Genomic DNA, 25733 nt, shown 5'->3' with positions numbered 1-25733 from the left:
CTAATTGCCCTCAAAACATCTCAAAATGGACATGCCACAAACATTTCAAACTCAACATGTCCAGATCTTAAATTATTATCTTTTCCCAAAAACATTCCCCTCTTATCAACTTCTCTGTTGTTGTTGAGGGTACAACTATATTCTCAGTTCCTGAGGCTAAAAATCTAGGTTTCATCCTCAACTTCTCACTTTTTCCCCACATATCCAATCTATTGCCAACACCTATTGACTTTTACCTCCATAACATTTTTAGAACAGACTCCCTTCTCTCTTCTGACATCACCACCACCCTAGGGGAGGCCCTCATCACCTCACTCCTGGACTATTGCTAAACCTTGTAGGTTGGTGCCCCAAAAGTCTCTCCCACACCAGTCAATTCTCCACTTACCTCTTGAACTGATTTTCCTAAAGTGAAAATGTGACCACATCACTCCACCCCATTCAATAAACTCCAGTAGCTCCCTATTACTTCCAGAATCAAATACGAAACCCTCTTGTTTTATCTTTAAAGGCCTTTAAAACCAGACCTTTTCCTATTTTTCCACTCTTCTTCTTGTCACATTGAACTCTACAATCCAATGACCCTAGTCTTCTTTGCTGTTCCATGAACATGACACTCCATTTCTAGACTGAGCATTTTCACTGGCTGTCCCATGCCTGGAATTCTTTTTCTTCATTACTACCTTCTGGCTTCCCTGGCCTTCATCATTTCTCACCTAAATTCCTACCCTCTGCAAGAAGCTTTTCCTAGACTGAAGTGGAGCCAAGATGGTGGAGAGAAGCCAGGAAATTGCCTGAGCTCTCCCTGGTTTCCCTTGGAAAAAACTTTAAATCAAGCCTCTAAACAAATTCTGGAGCTACAGAAACTACAAAAAGATGTCATGAAATAATCTTCCAGTTTAAGATAACTTAAAAGGACTTCAGGAAAGGTCTCTCTCACTTGGGTAAAAGGGCAGTGCAGTCCAGCACAGATGGTGTCCAGGTATGCCAGAGGGAGGCTTTTAGCCATAGCACAAATTCAGCAGCCAAGCCCCCCTTGACTCAGCAGGCTAATGGCATACCAAGCCAGCTGTGAGGCTCCCAATTCCAATGCAGTAGGCAAACTGCCAGCCTCGGAACCCTGGGCACAACTGGCACAACTAGGCCTGGCCACTGCAGTGCAATGAGCAAACTGTGAGTCCCTGAGGTTCCAGAGCAGAAAACCAGTGATCAGGCCCATGGCCCCCAACACAAGAAGTTGGGGATAGTGCCCCTTGTACCTCAGGAGCAGAGCTCAACTTTAAAAGTCACAAAATAGGCTAAAATATGAGAATGAAGATGAAAAGAACCATGACCATAGAAAGCTACTATGGCAACAGAGAAGACCAAAAAACAAACTCAGAAAAGGACAACACTGTCAAAATTCCTACGTGTTAAGTCTCAAAGGGGAAGGAAGATGAATTGGTCTCAATATCAAAAAAGCCTTCTGGGAAGAGCTCAAAAACAATTTAAAAAATCAAATAGAAAAAAAATCAAATAAAGAGGTAGAACGAAAATTGGGAAAAAGAAATGAGAGCTATGCAAGAGAGAGTCAATAGCTTGGAAAGGGAAGGACAAAAATCAACTGAAGAGGGACAGCTAGGTGGTACAGTGGATAAAGCACCGGCCCTGGATTCAGGAAGACCTGAGTTCAAATCCAGCCTCAGACACTTGACACTTAACTAAGCTGTGTGACCCTGGGCAAGTCACTTAACCCTCATTGCCCTGAAAAAAAAAAAGAAAGAAAGAAAAAGAAAAAAAAAGATAAAGAAACTATATCTTGCTGAAAAGTACTACAGACAATGAAGTAATATAAATACTAAACATATATGCACCAAGTGGTATAGTATCCACATTCTTAGAGAAGTTAAGAGAGTTACATGAAGAAATAGACAGCAAAACTATATTTGTATAGGACCTCAACTTCGCCCTCTCAGAACTAGATAAGTCTGGCCACAGAATAAACAAGAAAGAAGTTAAGGAGATGAATAGAATTTTAGAAAAGTTAGATATGTTAGACCTCTGGAGAAAATTGAATGGAGATAGAAAGGAATATAACTTTTTCTCAGCAGTATATGGCACCTACACAAAAATTGACCATGTATTAGGGCATAAAAATGTCATAATCAAATGCAGAAAGAGAGAAATAGTAAATTTATCCTTTTCAGATCATGATGCAATAAAAATTATGTGTAATAAAGGGCCATTGGAAGATAGGTTAAAAATTAATTGGAAGAAATCAGCTCTTTGGTGAACCCATAGAACCTCCTTGCTTTGCATGCATTCATGTGCCATGCTAGCATAGGAGAAAGAGAAGCCACTTTATAACAAACTAAAGTTTGTATTTCTTTTTATACATGTATATAATAGTAAATATATATAAAGAAAGTGTGAAGACATGATTCTTAATGCTGAGGTTGGTTCTGCACTGACAAAGTTCCAGACAGTTTCTTAGGCATGGGCTTGTCGGTGTGCTCTAGTGACTGATGTGTGACCTTTTGACACTCTCTTCAGTTCCCCACCCCTGGGCCATTTAAAAAAATATATATGTATATATTTTATTTTATTTTTCATTAATTAAATTCCTCCTAAAGGTTAAAAAAATTAATTGGAAGGGGTAGCTAGGTGGCACAGTGGGTAAAGCACCAGTCCTGGATTCAGGAGAACCTGAGTTCAAGTCCAGCCTCAGACACTTGACATTTACTAGCTGTGTGACCCTGGGCAAGTCACTTAACCCTCATTGCCCCACAAAAAAGAATAATTTGAAACTAACTAATCTCATTCTAAAGAATGAGTGGGTCAAACAACAAATCATAGAAACAATAATTTCATCAAAGAAAATGACAACAATGAGACAAAATACCAAAACTTTTGAGATGTAGCCAAAGAAGTTCTTAGGGGAAATTTTATCTCTAAATGCTTACATGAATAAAATAGAGAAAGAGGAGATCAATAAATTGTGCATACAACTAAACAAACTAGAAAAAGAACATATTTTAAATCCCCCATACCAAATTAGAAATTCTGAAAAATCAAAGGAGAGATTAATAAAATTTAAAGTAAGGAAATTATTGAATTAATTAATAAACTAAGCTGGTTTTATGGAAAACCAGTAAAATAGATCAACCTTTGATTAATTTCATTTAAAAAAGAAAGAAAACCAAATTACCAGTATCAAAAATGAAAATGATGAATTCACCACTAATGAAGAGGAAATTAAAGCAATTATTAGGAGCGATTTGGCCCAATTGTATTCAGGTGAAACTGACAATCTAAGTGAAATGGATGAATATTTGCAAAAACTATACATTCTCAGGGGGCAGCTAGATGGCGCAGTGGTTAAAGCACCGGCCCAGGATTCAGGAGTACCTGAGTTCAAATCCGGCCTCAGACACTTGACACTTACTAGCTGTGTGACCATGGGCAAGTCACTTAACCCCCGTTGCCTAAAAAAAAAAACAACAAAAAAACAAAAAACAAAAAATAAAAACTATACATTCTCCATATTAAGAGAAGAGGAAATACAATATTTAAATAACCATATCTTGGAATAAGGAATTGAACAATCCATAAATGAGCTCCCTAACAAAAAAAAAAACCCCAGATGAATTTGCAAATAAATTCTACCAAACATTTAGAGAAAAATTAATTATCATATTATATAAACTATTTGAAAAAATTCATAAAGGAGTCCTACTAAATTCCTTCTATGAGACAAATATGGTTTTGATACCTAAACTAGGGAGAGCAAAAACAGGGAAAGAAAACTATAGATTAATTTCCCTAATTAATATGGATGCAAAAATTGTGATAAAATATCAACAATGAGATTATAGTAATATATCAAATGTCATACAATATGACCAGATGGGCTTTATACCAGGAATGCAGGGCTGGCTCAATAGTAGGAAAAGCATAATTGACCGTATCAATTACAAAAACAAAAATCATATAGCTTTATCAATAAATACAGAAAAGGCTTTTGACAAAATAAAACATCCATTCCTATCAAAAACATTACAAAGCACAGGGATAATGGAGCTTTTCTTAAAATGATAAGTAGTATCTATCTAAAACCAAGAGCAAACATTACCTGTAATGGGGATAAATTAGAAACTTTCCCAATAAGATCAGGAGTGAGGTAAGGATGTCCATTATCACTATTTTTATTCAATATTATACTAGAAATGCTAGGTATTGCAATAAGACAAGAAAAAGAAATTGAAGGAATAAGAACAGGCAACAAGGAAATAAAACTATCACTTTTTATTTATTTATTTTTTTTAGTGAGGCAATTGGGATTAAGTGACTTGCCCAGGGTCACACAGCTAGTAAGTGTTAAGTGTCTGAGGCCGGACTTGAACTCAGGTACTGCTGACTCCAGGGCCGGCGCTTTATCCACTGCGCCACCTAGCTGCCCCTAAAACTATCACTTTTTATAGATGATATTATGGTATATTTAGAGAATCCTAAAGAATCAACTCAAAAGCTAGTCAACACAATTAACAACTTAAGAAAAGTTTTAGGATACAAAATAAATCCACATAAATAATAACTATCATTTATATTTATTATCAACAAAACCCAGGTGGAAAGAGGGAGAAATTCTATTTAAAATAACTGCAGGGGAAGCTAGGTGGTACAGTGGATAAAGCAGTGGCCCTGGATTCAGGAGGACCTGAGTTCAAATCTGGCCTCAGACACTTGACACTAGCTGTGTGACCCTGGGCAAGTCACTTAACCCTCATTGCCCCACTTAAAAAAAAAATATATATATATATAAAATAACTGCAGACAGTATAAAATTCTTAGAAGTCTACCTGCTATGACACACATAGGAACTATATAACAATTACAAAACACTCTTCATACAAATAAAGACTGATCTAAACAATTGGAGAAATATTAATTGCTCATGGGTAGGCCGAGCCAATATAATAAAAATGACATTACTACTAATGTTACTTATTCAGTACCTATCAATACCTGTCAAACTACGAAAGAATTATTTTTATAAAACTAGGGGAAAAAAAGAACAAAATTCATCTAGAGGAACAAAAGGCCAAGAATATCAAGGGGGTTAATGAAAAAAAGTGAAAGAAGGTGGCTTAGTAGTACTAGATTGCAAACTACACTACAAAGCAGTAATCATCAATCATTTCATCCTCGTACTGGATAAGAAACAGAGTGGTTGATCAAGGGAACAGATTAGGTACACAATATACAGAAGTAAATGATCATAGTAACCTAGTGTTTTTATAAACCCAAAGATCCAAACTATTGGGGCAAGAATTCACTATTCAACAAAAACTGCTGGAAAAACTGAAAAGCAGTCTGGCAAAAACTGGTTATAGACCAACAGCTCACGCCATATATCAAGATAAGCTCAGAATGAGTATATGACTTAGACGTAAAGGATGATATCATAAGCAAATTAGGGGAGTATTGAAAAAGTTACCCATCAGAGCTATGGATAAGCAAAAAGTTCAAAACCAAACAAGAGTTAGAGAGCATAACAGGAAGAAAAATGGATGATTTTGATTACATTAAATTAAAAAGATTTTGCACAAATAAAACTAATGCAGCCAAAGTTAGAAGGAAAGTAGAAAGTGGGAGAAATTTTTTATAGCAAGTTTCTCTGATAAAAGTCTCAATTCTCATAAATACACACATACATATATGGAACTGAGCCAAATATATAAAAATAAAAATCATTCCCCAATTAATAAACAAAGAATATGAATGGGCAAGTTTTGGAAAAAAAGCAAAGTTATATATAGACATATGAAAATGCTCTAAATAAATAATAATTAGAGAAACACAAATTAAAATAACTCTGAGGTACCATCCATCAGATTAGCTAATGACAGAAAGGGAAAATGACAAATGCTGGAGGGGATGTGGAAAAATAGGCACACTGATTCATATTTAGTGGAGCTGTGAACTAGTCCAACCATTCTGGAGAACAATTTGGAACTATGCCCAAAGGCATACAAAACTGTGCATACCCAGCATTATTGTTTCTTGGTATGTACCCTAAAGATATTTTTTAAAAGGAAAACTTTACCCCCAAAAAATTATTGCACCTCTTTTTGTGGTAGCAAAGAATTGGAAACTGAGGGGATGCCCATTAATTAGGAATGGCTAAACAGGTTATGGCATATGATTGTGATGGAATGCTATTATGCACAAAGAAATGATGATGAAGATGGTTTCAGAAAAACCTGGAAAAGACTTATATGAGCTGATGCAAAATGAAGTAAACAGATTTAGGAGAACATTGTATATAGTAACAGCAATATTAGTAACACTAACTGCGTGTCTAAGTTACTCTGATCAATATAATGTTCTATGACAGTTTCAAAGGACTCATAATGAAAAATGCTATCCATCTCCAGGGAGAGAACTGATGAACTCTGGAGATATATATATATATATATATGTGTGTGTGTGTGTGTGTGTGTGTGTGTGTGTACATATAGAGAGATATTTATATATAATATATACTTAAATATTTGCATATCTACCTATATCTACATTTGCTTTATTATTTTTTGCAACATGGCTAATTTAAAAATATATTTTGTACAACTTCATATGTAGACTGGGTATCATTTTTCTTGCCTTCTCAATGGGTAGAGGAGGGGATTGAGGCAGGGAGAATTTGGAACTGAAAATTAAAATTTAAAAAGAAAAAAGGAGGAATATACTAGCAGAGAAAGGAAGAAGGGAAGAAACTTACCATTTTTCATAACTGAGTACATGAGAAAAAGAATATACAAGCATGAAGTAAAGAGATGGGAGAGTGGGCATCATATATACCTAATACTTACCTAAAATGGACAAAGGAGGATTGAACTCACAAATATATTCATAAATTTTGTTGAGGAAATATGTTCATCTCAACAGGGAGCCAAGCAGGAATGGAGGGGATAGGGATATTTTAAGAAGTAAAATAACACTGAGGAGGGAATAGTGATTTAAAAAAACAACAACCAACTTCCTGATGGGGAAGAGGAAAGGAAGCATGGGGAAGGGGAAAAGAACTCAAGAACTCCCAGAAAGTGCCTTAGTTTGCCTATTAGACAAATGGAGAATACCTGAAGAAATTATGGTATATGAATATAATGGAATATTATAGTATCTTAGAAAATGAGAGACACTGTAACATTTTTTTAAATGCACAGAAGAGAACAGATGGAAATTTAGAAAGAAGCACAGAAAATTGGGAGAGTTTTGAAAATAAAATCTGTATGGTTTAAAAAAAAAAAGCAAGTGGTGTAAATTAGAGGTCAAGCTTACCATAGAATTCTTTTGTTTTTAAAATATTTTCTTCTCCCCCAATTAGTATGTAAAATGGTGTTTAATATTAAATTTAAAAAAATTTTTAGTTTCAAATTCTCTACCTCCCTCCTTCTTCCCCCTCCCCTTCCCGAGATGGTAAGTAATTTGATGTAGGTTATACATGTGTGATCATGCAAAACCTATCTCCATATTAGTCATGTTGTGAAAGAAAATACAGAACAAAACACACAGTTAAGAAAGGGAAAACAGTACGCTTCAGTCTGCATTCAGACTCCATCAGTTCTTTTTTTGGAGGCGGATAGCATTTTTCATCATGAGTTCTTCGTTGTATTGCTGAGAACTAAATCATCATGGTTGATCATCATACACTATTGCTGTTACTGTGTACAATGTTCTCTCATTTCAACTTTGCATCAGTATGTGTAAGTCTTTCCAGGTTTTTCTGAAATCTGTCTGCTCATCATTTGTTATAGGATGATAGTATTCCATTACATTTATATACCACAACTTGTTTAACTATTCCCCAACTGTTGGACATCCCCTCAGTTTCAAAGTCTTTGCCACCACAAAAAGAGCTGCTATAAATATTTTGGTAAAAATAGTCCTTTTCCCTTTAAAAAATAATCTCTTTGGGGCTCATAATGGAAAATGCTCTCCATGTTCAGAAAAAAACTGGAATCTGAATGCAGATTGAACCATACTATTTTTACTTTATTGTTGTTTTTCTTCTTGAGGTTTTCCCCTTTTGTTCTGATTATTCTTTCACAACATGACTAATGTGGAAATATGTTTAACATGAATGTACATGTATAGCCTATATCAGATTGGTCGTTGTCTTGGGGAAGAAGGAGGGAGAAAAATTTGGAACTCAAAATCTTATAAAAACAAATGTTGAAAACTAATCATCATCATCATCATCTCTTTGGCATACAGACCTAGTAGTGGCACTGCTGGCTCAAAGGATATGCACAGTTTTATAGCTCCTCGGGCATAGTTCCAAATTGGTCTCCGGAATAGTTAGATCAGTTCACAACTCCACCAACAATACATTTATATCCCAATTTTCCCAATGCCCTCCAACACTTATCATTTTCCTTTTCTGTCATATTAGCCAATCTGATAGATGTGAGGTGGTACCTCAGAGTTGTTTTCATTTGAATTTTTCTAAAAAAATAATTATTTAGAGTATTTTTTCCATGATTATAGTTTCGATTTCTTCATCTGAAAACTGCCCTTCATACCCTTTGACCATTTTTCAATTGAGGAATGACTTGTATTCTTATAAATCTGACTCAGTTCTCTATATAGTTGAGAAATGAGATCTTTATTGGAGATATTTGCTGTAAAAAAAAAAAGTCCCCAATTTTCTGCTTTCCTTTTTTTTTTTTTTGGGTGGGGCAGTGAGGGTTAAGTGACTTGCCCAGGGTTACACAGCTAGTAAGTGTCAAGTGTCTAAGGCCGGATTTGAACTCAGGTCCTTCTGAATCCAGGGCCAGTGCTTTATTCACTGCGCCACCTAGCTGTCCCTCTGCTTTCCTTCTAATCTTGATTGTATTGGTTTTGTTTGTGCAAAAACTTATAATTTTCTTTTGTGTGTGGATAGAAACATTCTATTTTGGTGCTTAAGCTTAAAATAAAAAATTTTTTAAAGAAAAAAATTTCAAATCATAGGAACAAGAGACAAGAAGTATGATAAGAAGTTCAGTGAAAAGGGGATTTTAAAAGTTGTTTTGAGAAATCATTTTTAGACCCTTGAAAAATTTCCCCTTCCACTAGTAGAAGATGCATATCACTTATAGTCTCTTGGGAATATTGCTTTTTAAAGCATAGTTTTTACAAGTACTTATGATAAAGAGTCAACATAATTCACCAACTGGAGACTTTTAAGAACTACAGTCATAGGATTCTGAGCTAGAAGGGATCTTAGCAAATCTTTAGCACTCACAGAAAATCTAATTGTAAAATACCACTTAAAACAAAGCTTAGCTACCCTACAACCTGAAACTTCTTAACAAATCATGTTTTGTTTTGGTTTTCCCTAGTGTTTGATTACAACAGTAATTCCCAGAACAGGCCTGTTTTCCTTTTCAAATATTAACTAATAAACCCTCAGAGAAGCTACAGGAATTTTGTCTGAGACATTAAACACTATTTTTACTGGACTAAGAAAGGGACAAAAGTAGGGGATCTTTCCCCAAATACCATAAACAAAGGATATTTTTTATGATTATCTTTAAAGAGGTGGGTTTGGGTGGTTTTTTTTTCCATTAAAAGCATCTAAGATTGTTTGCTGTCTTGGGGAGGGGAGGGAGGGAGAAAAATTTCAAACTAGAAATCTTTTTGGGGGGGGGCAGGGCAATGAGGGTTAAGTGACTTGCCCAGGGTCACACAGCTGAGACCGCATTTGAACTCAGGTCCTTCTGAATCCAGGGCTGGTCCTCTATCCACTGTGCCACCTAGCTGCCCCCCAAACTAGAAATCTTATAAAAACAAATGTTGAAAACTAACTTTACATGTAACTAGAAAATAATAAAATACTTTTATGAAAAAAAGCATCTAACTTTACTTTTTATAGATTTGAGTACCTATTGCAACAAACTGATGATGAAGTTTTCTTCTCTCATTTATCTCTGATCCCAAGATAGGCAACCTAAGAGCATGCTTAGCTCAGTAACATATAAACTCAAATAGTATGTTAAAAAAAGGTCATTTTTGTTACTGAAATTGAGTGGGGGTTTTCTCCACAAGTAGATCTGACAAATAATCACAAAGATTAAACCTATTTATTCAAATTGCAAGGACATCATGTTTAACTATTCAATCAGTAACTACTGTTACCTTGAGTTGAAACTCCTCTAGAAAGTAACAGTTTAACCTCCCCTACATTTCAAAAGAAACAGCTAACTGCAGACATGCTTTCAACACAAGAATTTTTTTTTAATCTATCTTGATTTATTCTACCCAAAATCTGAAGCAGAAATCTTGAAATCTCCACTGTCTTACATCCTACCTGTGTGACCTTGGGCAAAACACTGTATGTCTCTGAATCTCTGTTTCCTCATCTGTAAAATGAGAGAGCCAGGCTAGATGAGGGCAAAGGTTCCTTCCAGCTCTAACACACGATGACTCCATGGTTCAGAGCATCATGAATGAAAATCTAATCTTCTGCATTTGATTACCAGTAAATATAGATTCTTTTTTTTTTCTTTTTTTTTGGTGAGGCAGTTGAGGTTAAGTGACTTGCCCAGAGTCACACAGCTACTAAGTGTCAAGTGTCTGAGGTCGGATTTGAACTCAGGTCCTCCTGAATCCAGGGCTGGTGCTTTATCTGCTGTGCCACCTAGCTGCCCCGTAAATGTAGATTCTTAAGTAAAAACAGAGGATACCAACTTCTGCCCATGATGATTCCACTGTGTGTGTGTGTGTATGTATGCATATATATATATATATATATATATATATATATATATATATATGGGAAATGAGGGTTAAGTGACTTGTCCAAGGTCACAAAGCTATTAAGTGTCAAGTGTCTGAGGTCATATTTGAACTCAGGTCCTCCTGAAAGCAAGGCAGTTGCTTTATCCACTGTACCACCTAGCTGCCCCCCACCCCTGCATTTTTTTTGTTTTGTTTTTTGCAGGGCAATGGGGGTTAAGTGACTTGCCCAAGGCCACACAGCTAGTAAGTGTCAAGTGTCTGAGGCTGGATTTGAACTCAGGAACTCCTGAATCCAGGGCCGGTGCTTTATCCACTGTGCCACCTAGCCGCCCCGCCCCTGCATTTTTAAAAAAAGAAAGCATCATTCTTCCCTGCCACTCAAAAAAGTTAAATACAAAACTACATATTTTTTATACAATGCTTTTCTTTTCATTTACAAGGTGACTGCACTTTACTTTCACATTTATAAGTCCTTTTAATACTTAATGTCATAAATGAGTATCACAAGGCTCTAATCTATCCAGCATTGTTATAAATAAGTAGTTATAAAACATCCAATTAGGGGCAGCTAGGTGGTGCAGTGGATGAAGCACCAGCCCTGGATTCAGGAGGGCCTGAGTTCAAATCCGGCCTCAGACACTTGACACTTACTAGCTATGTGACTCTGGGTAAGTCACTTAACCCTCATTGCCCTGCTCAAAAAAATTAAAAAATAAAAATTAAATTAAATAAAAAATACAAAAACCCATCCAATTAGAGGCTTTAGAATACAGTAAGTCACTTCCAGTGGGAATATAAAAAGTTGAGACACAAGGATCAAATGTAGAGAAACAAATATTAAAACATGAATAATAATTCTAGGAAATTTAGTCAGATAACAAAAGCTGTCCATAGTCCCCCTGAAAAGTTGGGGGAACAACACACTGAAGAGAAAGAATGAAAGGATTAAGAGGTACAAGGTCTAGAAGGAGTTGTGCTGGAAAAGGAGGAGAGTTCATTTGTGGGCATCAAAATTAATAACTGGCCTAATGAAAGCCCCTGAGTTTCAAACCAATTAACAGCAGAGAAATGTTTTTGTCCCACTTTTCTGGTAAGATTATTTTTGTTACTTCCTTATGGTCTTTCAAACCTCTATCTTTTCTGAATTAATTTTAGTCCTTTTTTAATAAATGGTGCCCACTATACACGTTTACCTGAAAAACTCCCTCGCAAGCTAACTAGATAAATGTATCTTTGGCATTGGCAGAGGAAATGGCAAAGAAAAAATTATCTAAAATATATTGTTTATTTATATAGTCTACTAGATTTATGTATATTCTGAATTTTAAAGTAAGGCTTAATTGAGTTTTGAGTAGCTTAACAAGTTTTAGGAATGTCTAGAAGCCTGTGAATCTAACCACATATAAAGTTACTTACTAAACAAGTTACCATCTTTTAAAATAAGTTTTGTAATGTACAAAGGCTTTAAGATTTTTCTTCACATGGTTCAATTCTATTTTGATTTTGGACAAATTTACTATGCCATGTGATAAAATGTAATTAACTGGTTAGCATTAGTCATTCTTCAAAGAACCATAAATGTTAAGAGTTAGAGGCTTCAAATTAAGAACATAAGTGAACACTTTTTGATCCTGGTTCTGTATGTTCTGTGTATTCACAGATAGTGTACATTCTTTCCCTTCTTCCAAAGTAAATGGGAATGCTAATAATTAGTTCTAACACGTATCATTTGGCAGTTATTTTTTTAAAAATTTACTATATACTTCAAAGAGTTGAAATGGCTAGGCAAAGTATTTATTTCCAAATAAATTCTTTTCTATTAAAGACAGACTCAACTTCTTACCTGCAACAGAGTGTTTCCAACTGCATTTAACTTCTGGTTTCTTTGAGCTAACATGAATTTAGCCTTCTTTTGGTACAGTATTGTTGGGGTCTATTCCACATGAAACTTCTGTGTGCACCTGAAGGTGCATCACCACCTCCAAAAAGTTTAATCTGCTTCCCGCTACGCTCTATTTAACATCCAACTACTTCTGACCAAGGGAGGAGGGAAGCAAAGTTCAGGAAGTACTCCATGTTGAGTTTTGTTTTAACAAACTAGCCTCAGCACTCAAAACAGAAAAGCCTTTTGTTCTTGACCTACTAACCTGCAAGATAACAATATGTGAGCAAAGACACATCTTCCTATCATTTTTATTAATATCTCCGCCCCCCCCCCCCCGCCCCGTAACCAAGAAAGCAGCAGTGAGAGAGTCAGGAAGGAAGAAAGCATAATAGAAACAATTTTTATGTGCTACCTATGCTATCCATTCTGTTTTGGCCTGGATCTCTTTGTGCCTTGCCAATTACTCCCTCCAGGAACTCCTTCGGATAGTTCCTTCTTCCTCCCACACTCTAGATGACCATCACCACTCCATCCTTGCCATCTCGCCGACATACTTGGAAAACCTCAACATTTTTTTTCTAACTACCACAGCTATGAAAAGTGAGGTGCCAATACAGATGAAACAACATCATCTATTTCTCCTTCTGTCCAATCTCACCTCCATAAGTATCTATGAGGCTTCTCATGTGAAGGACAAAGAACTGTATTTTAGGGGCAAGGAAATCTGTAATTTAGGAAACAGCCAAAAGGCTCTTTTTAGGAACCAGTGTACTAGATCATAATCATACTACAGAATCCAGTATACTAAATAAATGGGTGAGTCAGGGGACCTCTAACAAAGTCCTTAGAAGTAAGTGGTCAGGGGCAGCTAGATGGCACAGTGGATAGAGCACCGGCCCTGGATTCAGGAGTACCTGAGTTCAAATCTGGCCTCAGACACTTAACACTTACTAGCTGTGTGACCCTGGGCAAGTTGCTTAACCCCAATTGCCCCTCAAAAAAAAAAAACCCAAAAAAACAAACAAACAAACAAACAAAAAAAGAAGTAAGTGGTCAAAATCAGGCAGTTTTCATTTAAGATGTTCCTAATTATTATGGTCCAAATGAAACCAAAAGCTAGTAGCTTGTTAAACAACAGACTAATTCTGTAAAAAATAATTTAAAATTCCCCTTTTTGGTCATCTTTAGGAAAAGGAAAGGTAACTAATTTGTCTATGATAAATTACAAATTGTCTTGATAAAATATGGGCTCTTTCCATCTAAATATCTGTTATTTAATTTAAAACACCAAAGGACCTTAAGCTAAGCTTGCATTTTAAAGCTTTCATTTAGACTTTCAAAAAGAATAATTTCTTTTTTAAAAAATAAAAATAGGGGCAGCTAGATGGTGCAGTGGATAGAGCACTGGCCCTGAAGTCAGGAGTACCTGAGTTCAAATCCGGCCTCAGACACTTAACACTAGCTGTGTGACCCTGGGCAAGTCACTTAACCCCAATTGCCTCACTAAAAAAACAAAACAAAACAAAAATAAAAATAAACATTTTTGATTATAGTTTTGAGTTCCAAATTTTATCCCTCCTTCCCTTCAGCCCCTTTCCCTGAGGTGGTAAGCAATCAGATATAGGTTACAGATGTGTAATTATGTAAAACATTACCATATTGGCCATTTTGTATAAGAAAGCTTGAATAGAAGAAAAAATGAAAGTGAAAAATAGCATTCTTCAGTCTGTGTTCAATCCATATCAGTTCTTTCTTTGGAGGTGGATAGTATGCTTTATCATTAGTCCTTTGGGATTGTCTTAGATCATTGTCTTGCTGAGAATAGCTAAGTCATTCACAGTTCTTCATCAAACAATATTGTTGTCTCTGTGTACAATGTTCTCCTGGTTCTGCTCACTTCACTATACATCAGTTCATAAAAGTCTTTCTAGGCCTTTTTGAAGTCACCCTGTGCTTGTCATTTCCTATAGCACAATAATATTCCATCACCATCACATACCACAGCTTGTTTAGCCATTCCCCAATGGATGGGTATTCCTCAAAAAGAAGAATTTCTCTTTCTCAAGTTGCTATATATCTGTCCCCTGAATTCTACTCCTCTGGAGATAGTTATAACTCTAAAAAGATGTTTCCCTAATTCTAATAAAATGTATTTTCAAATTTTTCAAAGGAACAAAATTTATTTCCAAAAGTTTGAGAAAATCTTTTATATGCATTGTTAAAACTTCATCTTCCATGAAGCTTTGCTTAAAAACAAGCACTTTATACCTATGTGTAACCAGCAGGGGGAAGTGTTGTATTACAGTGTCTAAAAGACATTCCTACAATTATACTATTTAAGGAGTCTATATTGCTTAAGATAGCAAATTCAGTTCTAAACAGAAGTCCAAAGAAAGCTCAAAAGAAATCGGGTAAAGCTTAAAGGAAACTAGTTTGGGCCTAAACGAAATCAGTAAAAAGAGAAATAAATTAATAATGTGAAATACAATACTGGTACCACACTCTTCCAAAGCAATATGGTTCCCTCCAATCAGCTGAACCATTCCTCTGACGTAGACAAGTAAAGGATGGAAGTAGGTCTGTATTTTGTCAATTTATTTTAGGCAGAATGGATATTTTCACTGTTCTTAAAGGGACCAACAAAGGAGGTTTTAAATTCTTTTTAGAGAACTATTCTAGGGTTTAACACAGCCTGGGGCTTTTGGTTTGACTTGGATAATAATATTCAGGAATGAAGGAAAGGAATTAAATGAAAGATGTCTGATTTGGGTTATTTCATTGGGGGGGGGGGGGGAGCGGGGTAATGAGGGTTAAGTGACTTGCCCAGGGTCACACAGCTAGTAAGTGTCAAGTGTCTTAGGCTGGATTTGAACTCAGGTCCTCCTGAATCCAGGGCCGGTGCTTTATCCACTGCATCACCTAGCTGCCCTGGTTATTTACTTTTGAGGAATTTTGCAGATGAATTATAAACAAATAAATAATTGATTAGAAGTCAATTAAAAAGATATAAGCAAAGACTGGTGACCTAAAGGGGAAAAGGTCACTACTGATCTGAGGAACTGGGGCATCAAAAAAAATTAAGGAAAACTTCTTTGAGGGAGGAACATTTGAAGTGAGTTTTAAAGGAATTCCCTGCTGTCTGAGACACCACCATACTATTCTGGTTCTTATCCCTCTCTAACTGCTCCTGAAGTGACTTATATTCTCCTTCATTGGCTCCTTATCCTCTTCTTGAGGTCTTAAGGTAAATATTTCCAAATGTTCTTTCTTCAACTTCTCTTCTCTCCCTCCCCATCTTCTCCCTTGGCAATCTCATTCACTCATACAGCTTGAAGTATCACCTCTATACCAGGAAACCTTATACCTGAATCTCCATCTTTGGCCTCTCTTCCAAGTGCTAGGTTCATATATGCCTCAGTGGCAGCTAAAATTCAACAATACAAGCTGAGCTTGTTACTTTTCCTCCAAAACCTGTTCCTGAGTTCATTACTTCTATAAGTAATGCCACCATTTATTTACCTAGTCTTCCATGTTCATAACTTTAGTGTTACCATAAGTTTTTCTTCCATTATCTCAATGTGATATAAGTTATCAAATTTTATGGATCCTACTATAAAACATCTATTCTGTATATCTCTTTCCAGTGCTATAAACCTAGTAACAGGCCATCCATCTGGACATATATGTGTGTGGGTATGTATTTATATGTACATATGTGTATGTATATGTATGCATGTGTGTATGTATATGTGTAGAGTCTCCTAACATACCTTCCCATCTCCACATTTCTTCCTTCAAACCATTTTTTTTATATCAACTACCAGATGTCTTTCTTAGGCATAAATCTAAGTAATCACATCAAGTTCTTGGTTCCCTCCTTTGGTAATGATCATATTCTACCTCGAACTTCATCTAGCACTTCTTTCATTGGCTTATGCATTATTTTGTGCTATGTTTACATGTCATATACTTCCACTAGGTAATAAGTTTCATGAGGACAGGTATTCTATCTAAATAGTGCATCTCACCCACTATAGCACAGTGCTTTGTATATAGTAGTCATTTGGTAAATGTTTGTTGAACGGAAAACAGACAGATTCTTTAAGACCTGCTAGTTATTATCTGTGTGACCTTAGGCAAACATAAATCCTCTAAATCTCACTTTGGTCCTCTGAGAAACATGTTGGAATAGAAAGAATGTCGGCGTTGGAGTCAGGGGATCTGATAAAATCATAGCTCTGCTAGTTAGTACCTGTATTACCTTGTGCAAGTCATTTAATCTCTTTGTACCTCTATTTCCTTATCTGTAAAATGAAAGGGTTGGACTCAATAATCTTTAAGGCTCCTTTCTAGCCTTAAATGCTACAATCTTATATGTCCTAAATCTTTATTTCTTTAACCAGTGACAGAAACATCATGATCATTACTCCTCAGGGTCCAAGACAATGCTTTGTATGTAGTGGGTATTTAATGAGTTCAAGTAAAATTAATTTTTTTAGTCCTCTATACAGTCTATGAGTAAAGTCAAATTAAATATTGTTATTCCTTCATCTGTAGTATCCAAGACACTACAACACAGGTTTTAAATATGGAGGATCAAAAGGATGGTGAGAATGAGAACCTTTTTCATTTGTGTTGCCTTCTATTTCGGAAATATATTTTACCCACTAGCATAATGTATTTTGGCCTATTTTGGCTGTAGACTGAACATAAAAATTAATTTTTTTAAAGTAGCACAGATGGGGCAGCTAGGTGGCGCAGTGGATAGAGTACCAGCCCTGGAGTCAGGAGTACTTGAGTTCAAATCCGGCCTCAGACACTTAACACTTACTAGCTGTGTGACCCTGGGCAAGTCACTTAACCCCAACTGCCTCACTTAAAAAAAAAAAAGTAGCACAGATGTTGTATTGTTTTCAAGAGATTTGTTTTCTGAATTTCTTAATTTATAAGGTTGTTAGGTTTTTGTGACACCAAAACCCATACAGAAAGAGATATAAGGAAGAAATAATAAAATATCATAATTTTCTCTCTCAAAATTAGGAGATCACTACTGTGTCTATGTATACATTTTAGGCATCACTGAAGAACCATCTCAAAAGTCTATATTGGGGCAGCTAGGTGGTACAATGGATAGAGCACTGGCCCTGGATTCAGGAGGACCTGAGTTCAAATCCAGCCTCAGACACTTGATACTTACTAGCTGTGTGACCCTGGGCAAGTCACTTAACCCCAATTGCCTCACTAAAAAAAAAGTCTATATTAAGTTTTTAACAAAAACTATTAGCTATAATAGAGTTCTGAATGTTTACCTAGGTTCAAAATGAAGATGATTAGCTCCACTTAGAGATAACTTTTTCTGCCATGTTTTGGGGAATGGAATTACTTTAAATTATTTTAAGTCTCTAAAATTTTGTTTAATCTCCTCAAAAAAAACCCCAGAGAACCAGATTTGGAGTGCATGTATAATAATTACATATGTGTATGTATATATATACACACATGTGTATATATACATATATATACATGTGACACACATAAATCTACACACAGTGGTAGAAAACCAATATTTTGGTACACGTAAAATATACATCTATATATACTTCAAATATATGTATATATATGATCATACCTCAAATATATGCATATATGTTTGTACTTATGTTAGTTATCCAACCCACAACAATTATATATTATATTTGTTATTTTTTAAAAAACAGACTGCAATAATTGTATAACTCCTTTGTAACTTTGTTAAATTTCAAAAGTGGTAAGGCATCTGGGAAGCAATAGCTGAAAAAGATATGGTATTAGCACTAGGAGCCAAATTTGTATTTTGTATCAGGATTATGATCCATGCTTTTAATAAACTTGTAGCCAATAAGTGGTAAATAAATGGTAAGAGATTTGCTGTCCTTGGGAGAAAGCAGTGGCGCTATTGCATCCAGTGTATCCTGAGGGAGTAGAGGTAGAATAAGTAATATTGTGATGCAAGTAAAATGAGGTTAAAATTAGCAAGATGCACCTTGAAGAGGAAAACAAGCCGTTAAAGGGCAGAATGAAAAAAGTATAGCATATGTGTTTGGGGGTGAAGGATCAAAGAATAAGGAGGAGAGCCTACCTTCTGGCCTTGGTGATTTGGGGCAGGGGCGGGGCATTACTTCACATACATCAAATCTGTCAGTTCTACTTCAGCATCTCTCTCAAACTGTCCCCTACTCTACATTCATAAGCCTACCTTAGTCCAGGCTCATCATCTATGGCTGGACCAAGAGTCTCATTACTGGGTCCATGTGTGTGGTCTTGCTCACATCTCACCCATCCCCCATACAGCTCCCAAGATAATCTTCCTGCTCTGAACATTTCACTCCCCTGTTCAAGAAGCTTCTGGGGCTCTCCCTAAACTCCAAGCTCAGCGGCAAGAGGGTGAGTGACTTGGCTCAGGATCACACAGCCAGTGTGTGTCGGAGATAGGACATGAATTAGGGTTTTCCTGGCTCAAAAGCCTGCTCTCTTCCACACCACACCACACACCACACCACACCACACCCTCCCACCCACCCACACAAACACACACACAGTCGCTCATAAAATCTTACACAAATTGTTATTTTGATGATGGTCATGATGAAAATGAGGATGCTCTCATTTTACAGAAGAAACTGAAGCCTAGTTAAGTAATTTGCCCAGGTCACAAAGCTGGTCGATAGCAGCCTCTGAACTAGGGCCAGGGCCAGGTTGCAAGTTCAATGCTTTTTTCATATTAGAAGTTAGCCTTTAAGACTTAAAGGATCTCCAAAATGCCTGAAGGACATTTTTGTTTTGTTTTGGTTTTTTTGCAGGGCAATGAGGGTTAAGTGACTTGCCCAGGGTCACACAACTAGTAAGTGTCAAGTGTCTGAGGCCGGATTTGAACTCAGGTACTCCTGAATCCAGGGCCAGTGCTTTATCCACTGCGCCACCTCACTGCCCCTTGAAGTACATTTTAAAGTTTTTCTTAAGAACATTTAAAGCCAGTCAGATATTAATTCTCCTTGTATCTATTCTTATTCTCTGGAACCAGGAAAGAGTTTGGTAAAAGGATAATTCTGACAACTTATCCCCACTAACTGTGCTTTCAGGCTGGAAAATTCAACACAAGTGGGAAACAAAAGGCCTACAATTATGGGTGACAAACAAGTCACTATAACAATAGCATTGGTTACATTTGGAAGGAGGAAGAGAAGGCATATTAACAAAGCATAGATTAGTCAATCTTCCTAACATAGTTGAATTTTTTTGTTTTAAGGAAAAATTTTGATAAAATGAAAACTCACAGTCCTCTGAGCTGCCCTTTTCTGGTAACCTAATGAAAGGGGATTCTGACATCACAGAATATCTATAACATTCTGCTCTGTCCTTCTGTTTGACAACAGACTTGGAGGGGTTGGTTTACACAGGGTGTCTCATTAATATCTCAAAGCATGGGTCTATAAAAGCTAGAGCTTAGATGCTCTTCCTCAGGCAACTGTGAATATTAAGCAGTTACAGGAGACCTTAGCACATATATTTTCAGAAGTGTCAAGCTTCGGTGTTCAATCTGCTCTCATTTGATTACACAACACACTGTATTCCTCTTACTGAGTAATCACAATCCTTTTAGAGTGATTACTGTGTCCAGCACTAATATTTCAATTTATATTATATTCAGCTATATATACATGTATCATCTCCCAATACCAACCTGTAATAACTGACTTTATATAGTGCTTTAAAACTTGCAAAATGCTTTACATACAGTATTTCATTTAACCCACATCACAGCCTTCTGAGGTATTATTCTTCCCATTTCAAAGACAGTGAGACATGTTTAATGAATGAAGTTAAATGGCTTGGTTGTTAAGTTAGCAATGATCTCTGATTTGCCAAATCTAATGGTCTTTTTCTCAGTCTTCATTCTACCTGACCTCTCTGCTGCAATTTGACACTGTTGACCACCCTCTTCTATTAGACACTTTTTCTTCTTTGACATTTCATGGTACTATTCTGTTCTGGTTCTCCTTCTTCCTGTCTCACCACTCCTCAGTATCCTTTGCTGACTCATTAGCCATATATCACCATCTAAATGTGGCTGTTCTCCAAAGCTTGCTCTTGGATTGGTCAATCTGCTGGTCTGGCTCTATGATCAATTGCCCATGTCTCCATAGCTAGTGTCGAGAGGTGGGACTTGAATCCAGGCCTTTCTGATTCTAGGCCCAGCAATTCAGACTCTAGACTACATTCCTTCTGTGTAAGGAGAGATCTTTACGCCTCTCGAGGGACCTTCCACATAATAGGTACTTAATCAGTATCTGATAAATGACAGAGTCACTTCTGGCGAAACAGTCAAAAAACATTATGGCAACTTCAAAACATAACTACCACCCTAATGATACAAGGTTTCTCTATACTGTATACCAAAACAATTTCCATTCAAGTTTAAGATCAAACTTTTGTTAAACCAAATTTAAGACAAATAAAACACTCTTCATAGTTAGATCTGTTTCATTAACTGAATCATGGAGTCCTTAACACTGAACTCAATGCAACAACCACTTTTAATTAAGTACTCATTATGTGCTACCATGTTGTATTAATTATGCCTTGTGCCACGGGCCCCTGATTTTTTCATGATACTTGCCTCATAAGTAACAAAATCGTCAAACTCATCAGGGCAGGCAGGGGAATCTTCTTGGACATATCCAATGTCATACAACTGGCTCTCAGGATCTATAGGAAAAAGAATATAGCTTTTAGTAGTTACAGTTAACCATGTGTCTTTTGGTATGACATTTATATTTCCCGTTCAAATATCTCATCGAAGCACGGAGATAATAACTGGGTTAGTGAAGTCTTTATCAACAGAAAACAAACTTTGATTTCAATTAAACAAACATGGACTAAGTACCTATTATGTACAAACTACTGTGATAAAAACTGAAGATACAAAGACAGGATCTAGCAAATTCCAATAAAATGGAAAGACCTTGACTGTACTATCAACAAAAATGGTTGTCTGGGGGACAGTCTCCCAGAAAGAGACATATTACCAACATGCTGACCACTAGGCTAGGAATTCTTTGGGCATGGCAACTCTGAAATAGATAAAATATGCAATGGCCCATGGGCCTACATGGTCATCTTTTGCTCACATGGTAATTACTTGGATAGTTAAAACAAAAAGGAGGGGAGTACTAAAATGATAGTTCTTAGACTATCTATGAACATTTAACTGAGTGTTCTAAATGTGAAATTTTTATCCAACAACTAACAAGTTGTTATTTTACAAGAAGAATTCAATCATACCTATATGGAGACTTTCACTATAAATGAAATCAGAAAACAAAACCGTTGTAGCTAAATGCAAGAATGACTCACAGGTACTCCTTGGAAAGGTGAAAAAAGGAGGAGGCAGAGTTGGCCTTAGTGTGGCCTTAAGGGAGAAGAGAGAAACTTTTATTTTTTTATTTTATTTTTTTTAATTAATAAAGTATTTTATTTTCTTCCGTTACATGTAAAAATAGTTCTCAACTTTTGTTTATACAAGCTTTACAATTTCAGATTTTTCTCCCTCCCTCCTCTCCCTCCCCCCTCCCCTAGACAGCAGGTAATCTGATATAGGTTATATCTATATATATACATAATAACATTAAACATATTTCTGCATTAGTCATGTTATAAGAGAAAAAATCAGAGCAATGATGAAAAACCTCAAAATAGAAAAAAAACCAGCATCAAAAACAAAAGAAATAGTATGGTTCATTCAGCATCTGTACTCCGCAGTTTTTTTTTTTTCCCTTGGATTTGGAGATCAAAAGAGAAACTTTTAACCAAGAGGGCTGCCTGACCAGGAGACAGGTTGTGCAGCTCCCACATACTTATTCAAGAAAAACTATGAAGTTCACATCAAATCAAGTCATGATCAATAAATCCAACGAGAAATGATGGTGAGTGATGTTTTCCACCACAGAACTGCATAAAAAGATTCAGAGACATCCTCAGACAATAGGAAGGAGGGTTCAGACCCAATGAAACCAGAAAAGGCTATGTGTAGCAAGAGAGGAGGGGGCTCCTGAGAAAGCCCCAGGGCAGGGACCCTGAAAACCCCAGAAAGCAATCAGCACAGTATAGTCTAGTACTCAGACCCAGACAGCCTAGGCACAGGAGCTCAGAAATCCCTCACATTCTTTTGTGAGATACCAGAAAGGGTTCTGAAGATCCAGCATTCAGAAACTTATAGATCCAAGAGGGCCAAATTCCATGAGATGGTGCTCAGTTCTGTTCTGAAGGTTTGAAGGGAGAAAGAGAAGGGAGAAGAAAAGAAAGAACACACTAGGTCGGAAAGGAGAAAGGGCAAGAAATTGCAATTCCCTATAAGTAAGTATATGAGAAGAATACATAAACATGAAGGAAAGAGATGGAGTAGCTATTACATGAACTTAACACTTACCTGAAATGGACAAAAGAGAGTTGAGTCCACAAATCCTTATACAAACAGTTTTGATACAGAAATATATCAATCTCAACAAGGAGTCAAGCAGGGAGGAGGGGATTGGACTGGTTAAAGAGGGAGAATAACACTGGGAATGGCATAGTGGCAAGTAAAATAAACTTCCTAACCCCTAAAGGGGAATTATGGTAGGGGTTAGGAGAGAAGAAGAAAAATTAGAAAAGATAAGACCAAAACTAGAATCTATGAGGCAACTGCGGGGAATGACTATAATGAAATTCTATTATACCTTAAGAAATGATAAAATGGGGCAGTTAGGTGGCACAGTGGATAGAGCACTGGCCCTGGATTCAGGAGGACCTGAGTTCAAGTCTGGCCTGCAGACACTTAACAATTACTAGCTGTGTGACCCTAGGCAAGTCACTTAACCCCAATTGCCTCACCAAAAAAAGAAAGAAAGAAATGATAAAGGGATAATTTCAGAGAATCTTAGGTAGTATGAACTGATACAGAGTGAAGTGAGCAGAACCATAGAAACTATCTATAAAAAGACAATAACATTGTAAAGAAAAACAACTTTAAACAACTTTATGCCAGCACTGAGCATAGTGCCTGGCACATAGTAGGCATTTAATAAATATATCTCCTGAGGACTTAGGATGAAGGATATTACCTACCTCCTTGCAAAGAGGTGATGGACATAAGGTGCAGAGATGTACATTTTTATGATGGCCACTATGTGGATTCATTGGGTTTTTTTACCATGATTGTTTGCTTCAAGGGCTTTTTTTCTTTCTCTAGGTTAATTTGGGGGAGGTAGAAATTATTATTAAAATATTAATGCCTCACATCCCAAAAAGAGTCACTCTAACATTTTATTTTATTTATTTATTTATTATTATTATTATTTTTTTTTTTTTTTTTGGTGAGGCAGTTGGGGTTAAGTGACTTGCCATGGGTCACACAGCTAGTACGTGTTAAGTGTCTGAGGTCAGATTTGAACTCAGGTCCTTCTGACTTCAGGGCCGGTGCTCTATCCACTGCACCACCTAGCTGCCCCTGCTCTAACATTTTAAAAAGCGTATAGAGGGGCAGCTAGGTGGCACAGTGGATAAAGCACTGTCCCTGGATTCAGGAGTACCTGAGTTCAAATTCGGCCTCAGACACTTGACACTTACTAGCTGTGTGACCCTGGGCAAATCACTTAACCCTCATTGTCCAGCAAAAAAACAAAAACAAAAAAAAAAGTGTTTAGGACAAGGGGCAGCTAGGTGGCAGTTTTGTAAATAGAATTTTATATATAAACATATCAACTATATATATTTATAAAAGTTTATATATACATTTTTTAAGGAAGTGGGATAAAACGGGAGTTTCATGGTTTCATAAAGAATCCTCTGTTTTCTGCTGTGCATGTGAAAATACTCCTTTTTTGTATTTCAGTTCAGAATTTAAACATTAAATTTTTAAAAGAGTGTCAAGAAACATCATTTTATGGGATACTTGGTAATCTTCTCTTACAGTGCTCATGGCATCGTCCTTCTCACAGCTCCATCAACATTATTTCCTTATTTTCATTATTAAATGGGAATGAGGTAAAATCTAAAGTTGTTTTCATTTGCATTTCTCTTACTCTTTGTTATTTGGAGAATTTTTCATGTTTGTTGATAGTTTGTATTTTTTCTTTTAAAAAGTACTTATTAAATTCTGTACAGCAATTTGGAAATATAGCCAGAGGGCTACAAAACCATGTATACTCTTTGACCTAGTAATACCACTACTAGGTCGATATCCAAAAAGAGATAAAAAACAAAAAGTTGAATTCGAAATTGAGGAGATGCCCATCATTTGGGGAATGGCTGAATAAATTGTGGGATGAGATAATGATAGAATACTATTTTGATATAAGAAATGATGAGCAGGACGCTATCAGAAAAACCTGGAAAGACTTACGTGAGCTGATACAAAAGTGAAATGTACTTTATACAAAGTAACAGCAATATTGTAAGATGATCTGCTGTGAATGACTTAGCTATTTTCAGCAATACAAAGATCCAAGACAACTCTGAAGGACTTATGAAAAATGCAATCCATCTCCAGAGAAAGAACTGATGGTGTCTGAATACAGATTGAAACATAATTTTTTTAGTTTCTTTTTCTTAAGGTTTTTGTCTGTTTTCTTTCACAACCTGACTAATGTGGAAATTCTTTGCATGACTACATGTGTATAACTTATATTGAATTGCTTGTGTTCTTAAGGGGGGTGGGGAGGGAGGGAGGAAGAGAAGTTAGAACACAAAGTTTTAAATATCCATGTAAAAATTTGTTTTTACAGGTAATTTGGGGAAAAATAAAATTCTCAATAAATGGGGAGGAAAAGTTATTAAATATTGAAAACATTGCTTGTTCATAAAAAATTGATCATATATTAACCAAAAGAAAATGACTGTTTCCTGACACTGGAGTCGTTTCAGAAATAGTTGTCTGTGTGTAGTCAGATCACTAACTGGTTAAGCAAGAATAAAAATTAATATCAGTTTAGAAGAAATGCAGATAAGAAGACCTAGTGCACTTTTTTTCTGATCAATCACAAATATTTATTAAATGCTTACTATGTGC

General features: G+C 36.2%; 1 protein-coding gene across 2 annotated transcripts in view; it reads right to left on the bottom strand.

Annotated features, from left to right (window-relative positions):
• The window catches only part of RAB11FIP3 (RAB11 family interacting protein 3), a 156375-nt gene that overhangs the window by 64091 nt on the left and 66551 nt on the right, over positions 1-25733 (bottom strand). For both annotated transcript variants that reach the window (XM_043967092.1, XM_043967100.1), the window contains exon 3: positions 21306-21394. In XM_043967092.1, coding sequence (XP_043823027.1) covers positions 21306-21394 — 89 coding nt within the window. The remainder of the gene's footprint in view (positions 1-21305; positions 21395-25733) is intronic.

Source organism: Dromiciops gliroides, chromosome 1 (genome assembly GCF_019393635.1).
Source record: "Dromiciops gliroides isolate mDroGli1 chromosome 1, mDroGli1.pri, whole genome shotgun sequence".
In the NCBI taxonomy this organism is placed as follows: Eukaryota; Metazoa; Chordata; class Mammalia; order Microbiotheria; family Microbiotheriidae; genus Dromiciops; species Dromiciops gliroides.
The sequence above is the reverse complement of the archived record's forward strand: the minus strand, read 5'-3'. Positions and strand labels throughout refer to the sequence as shown.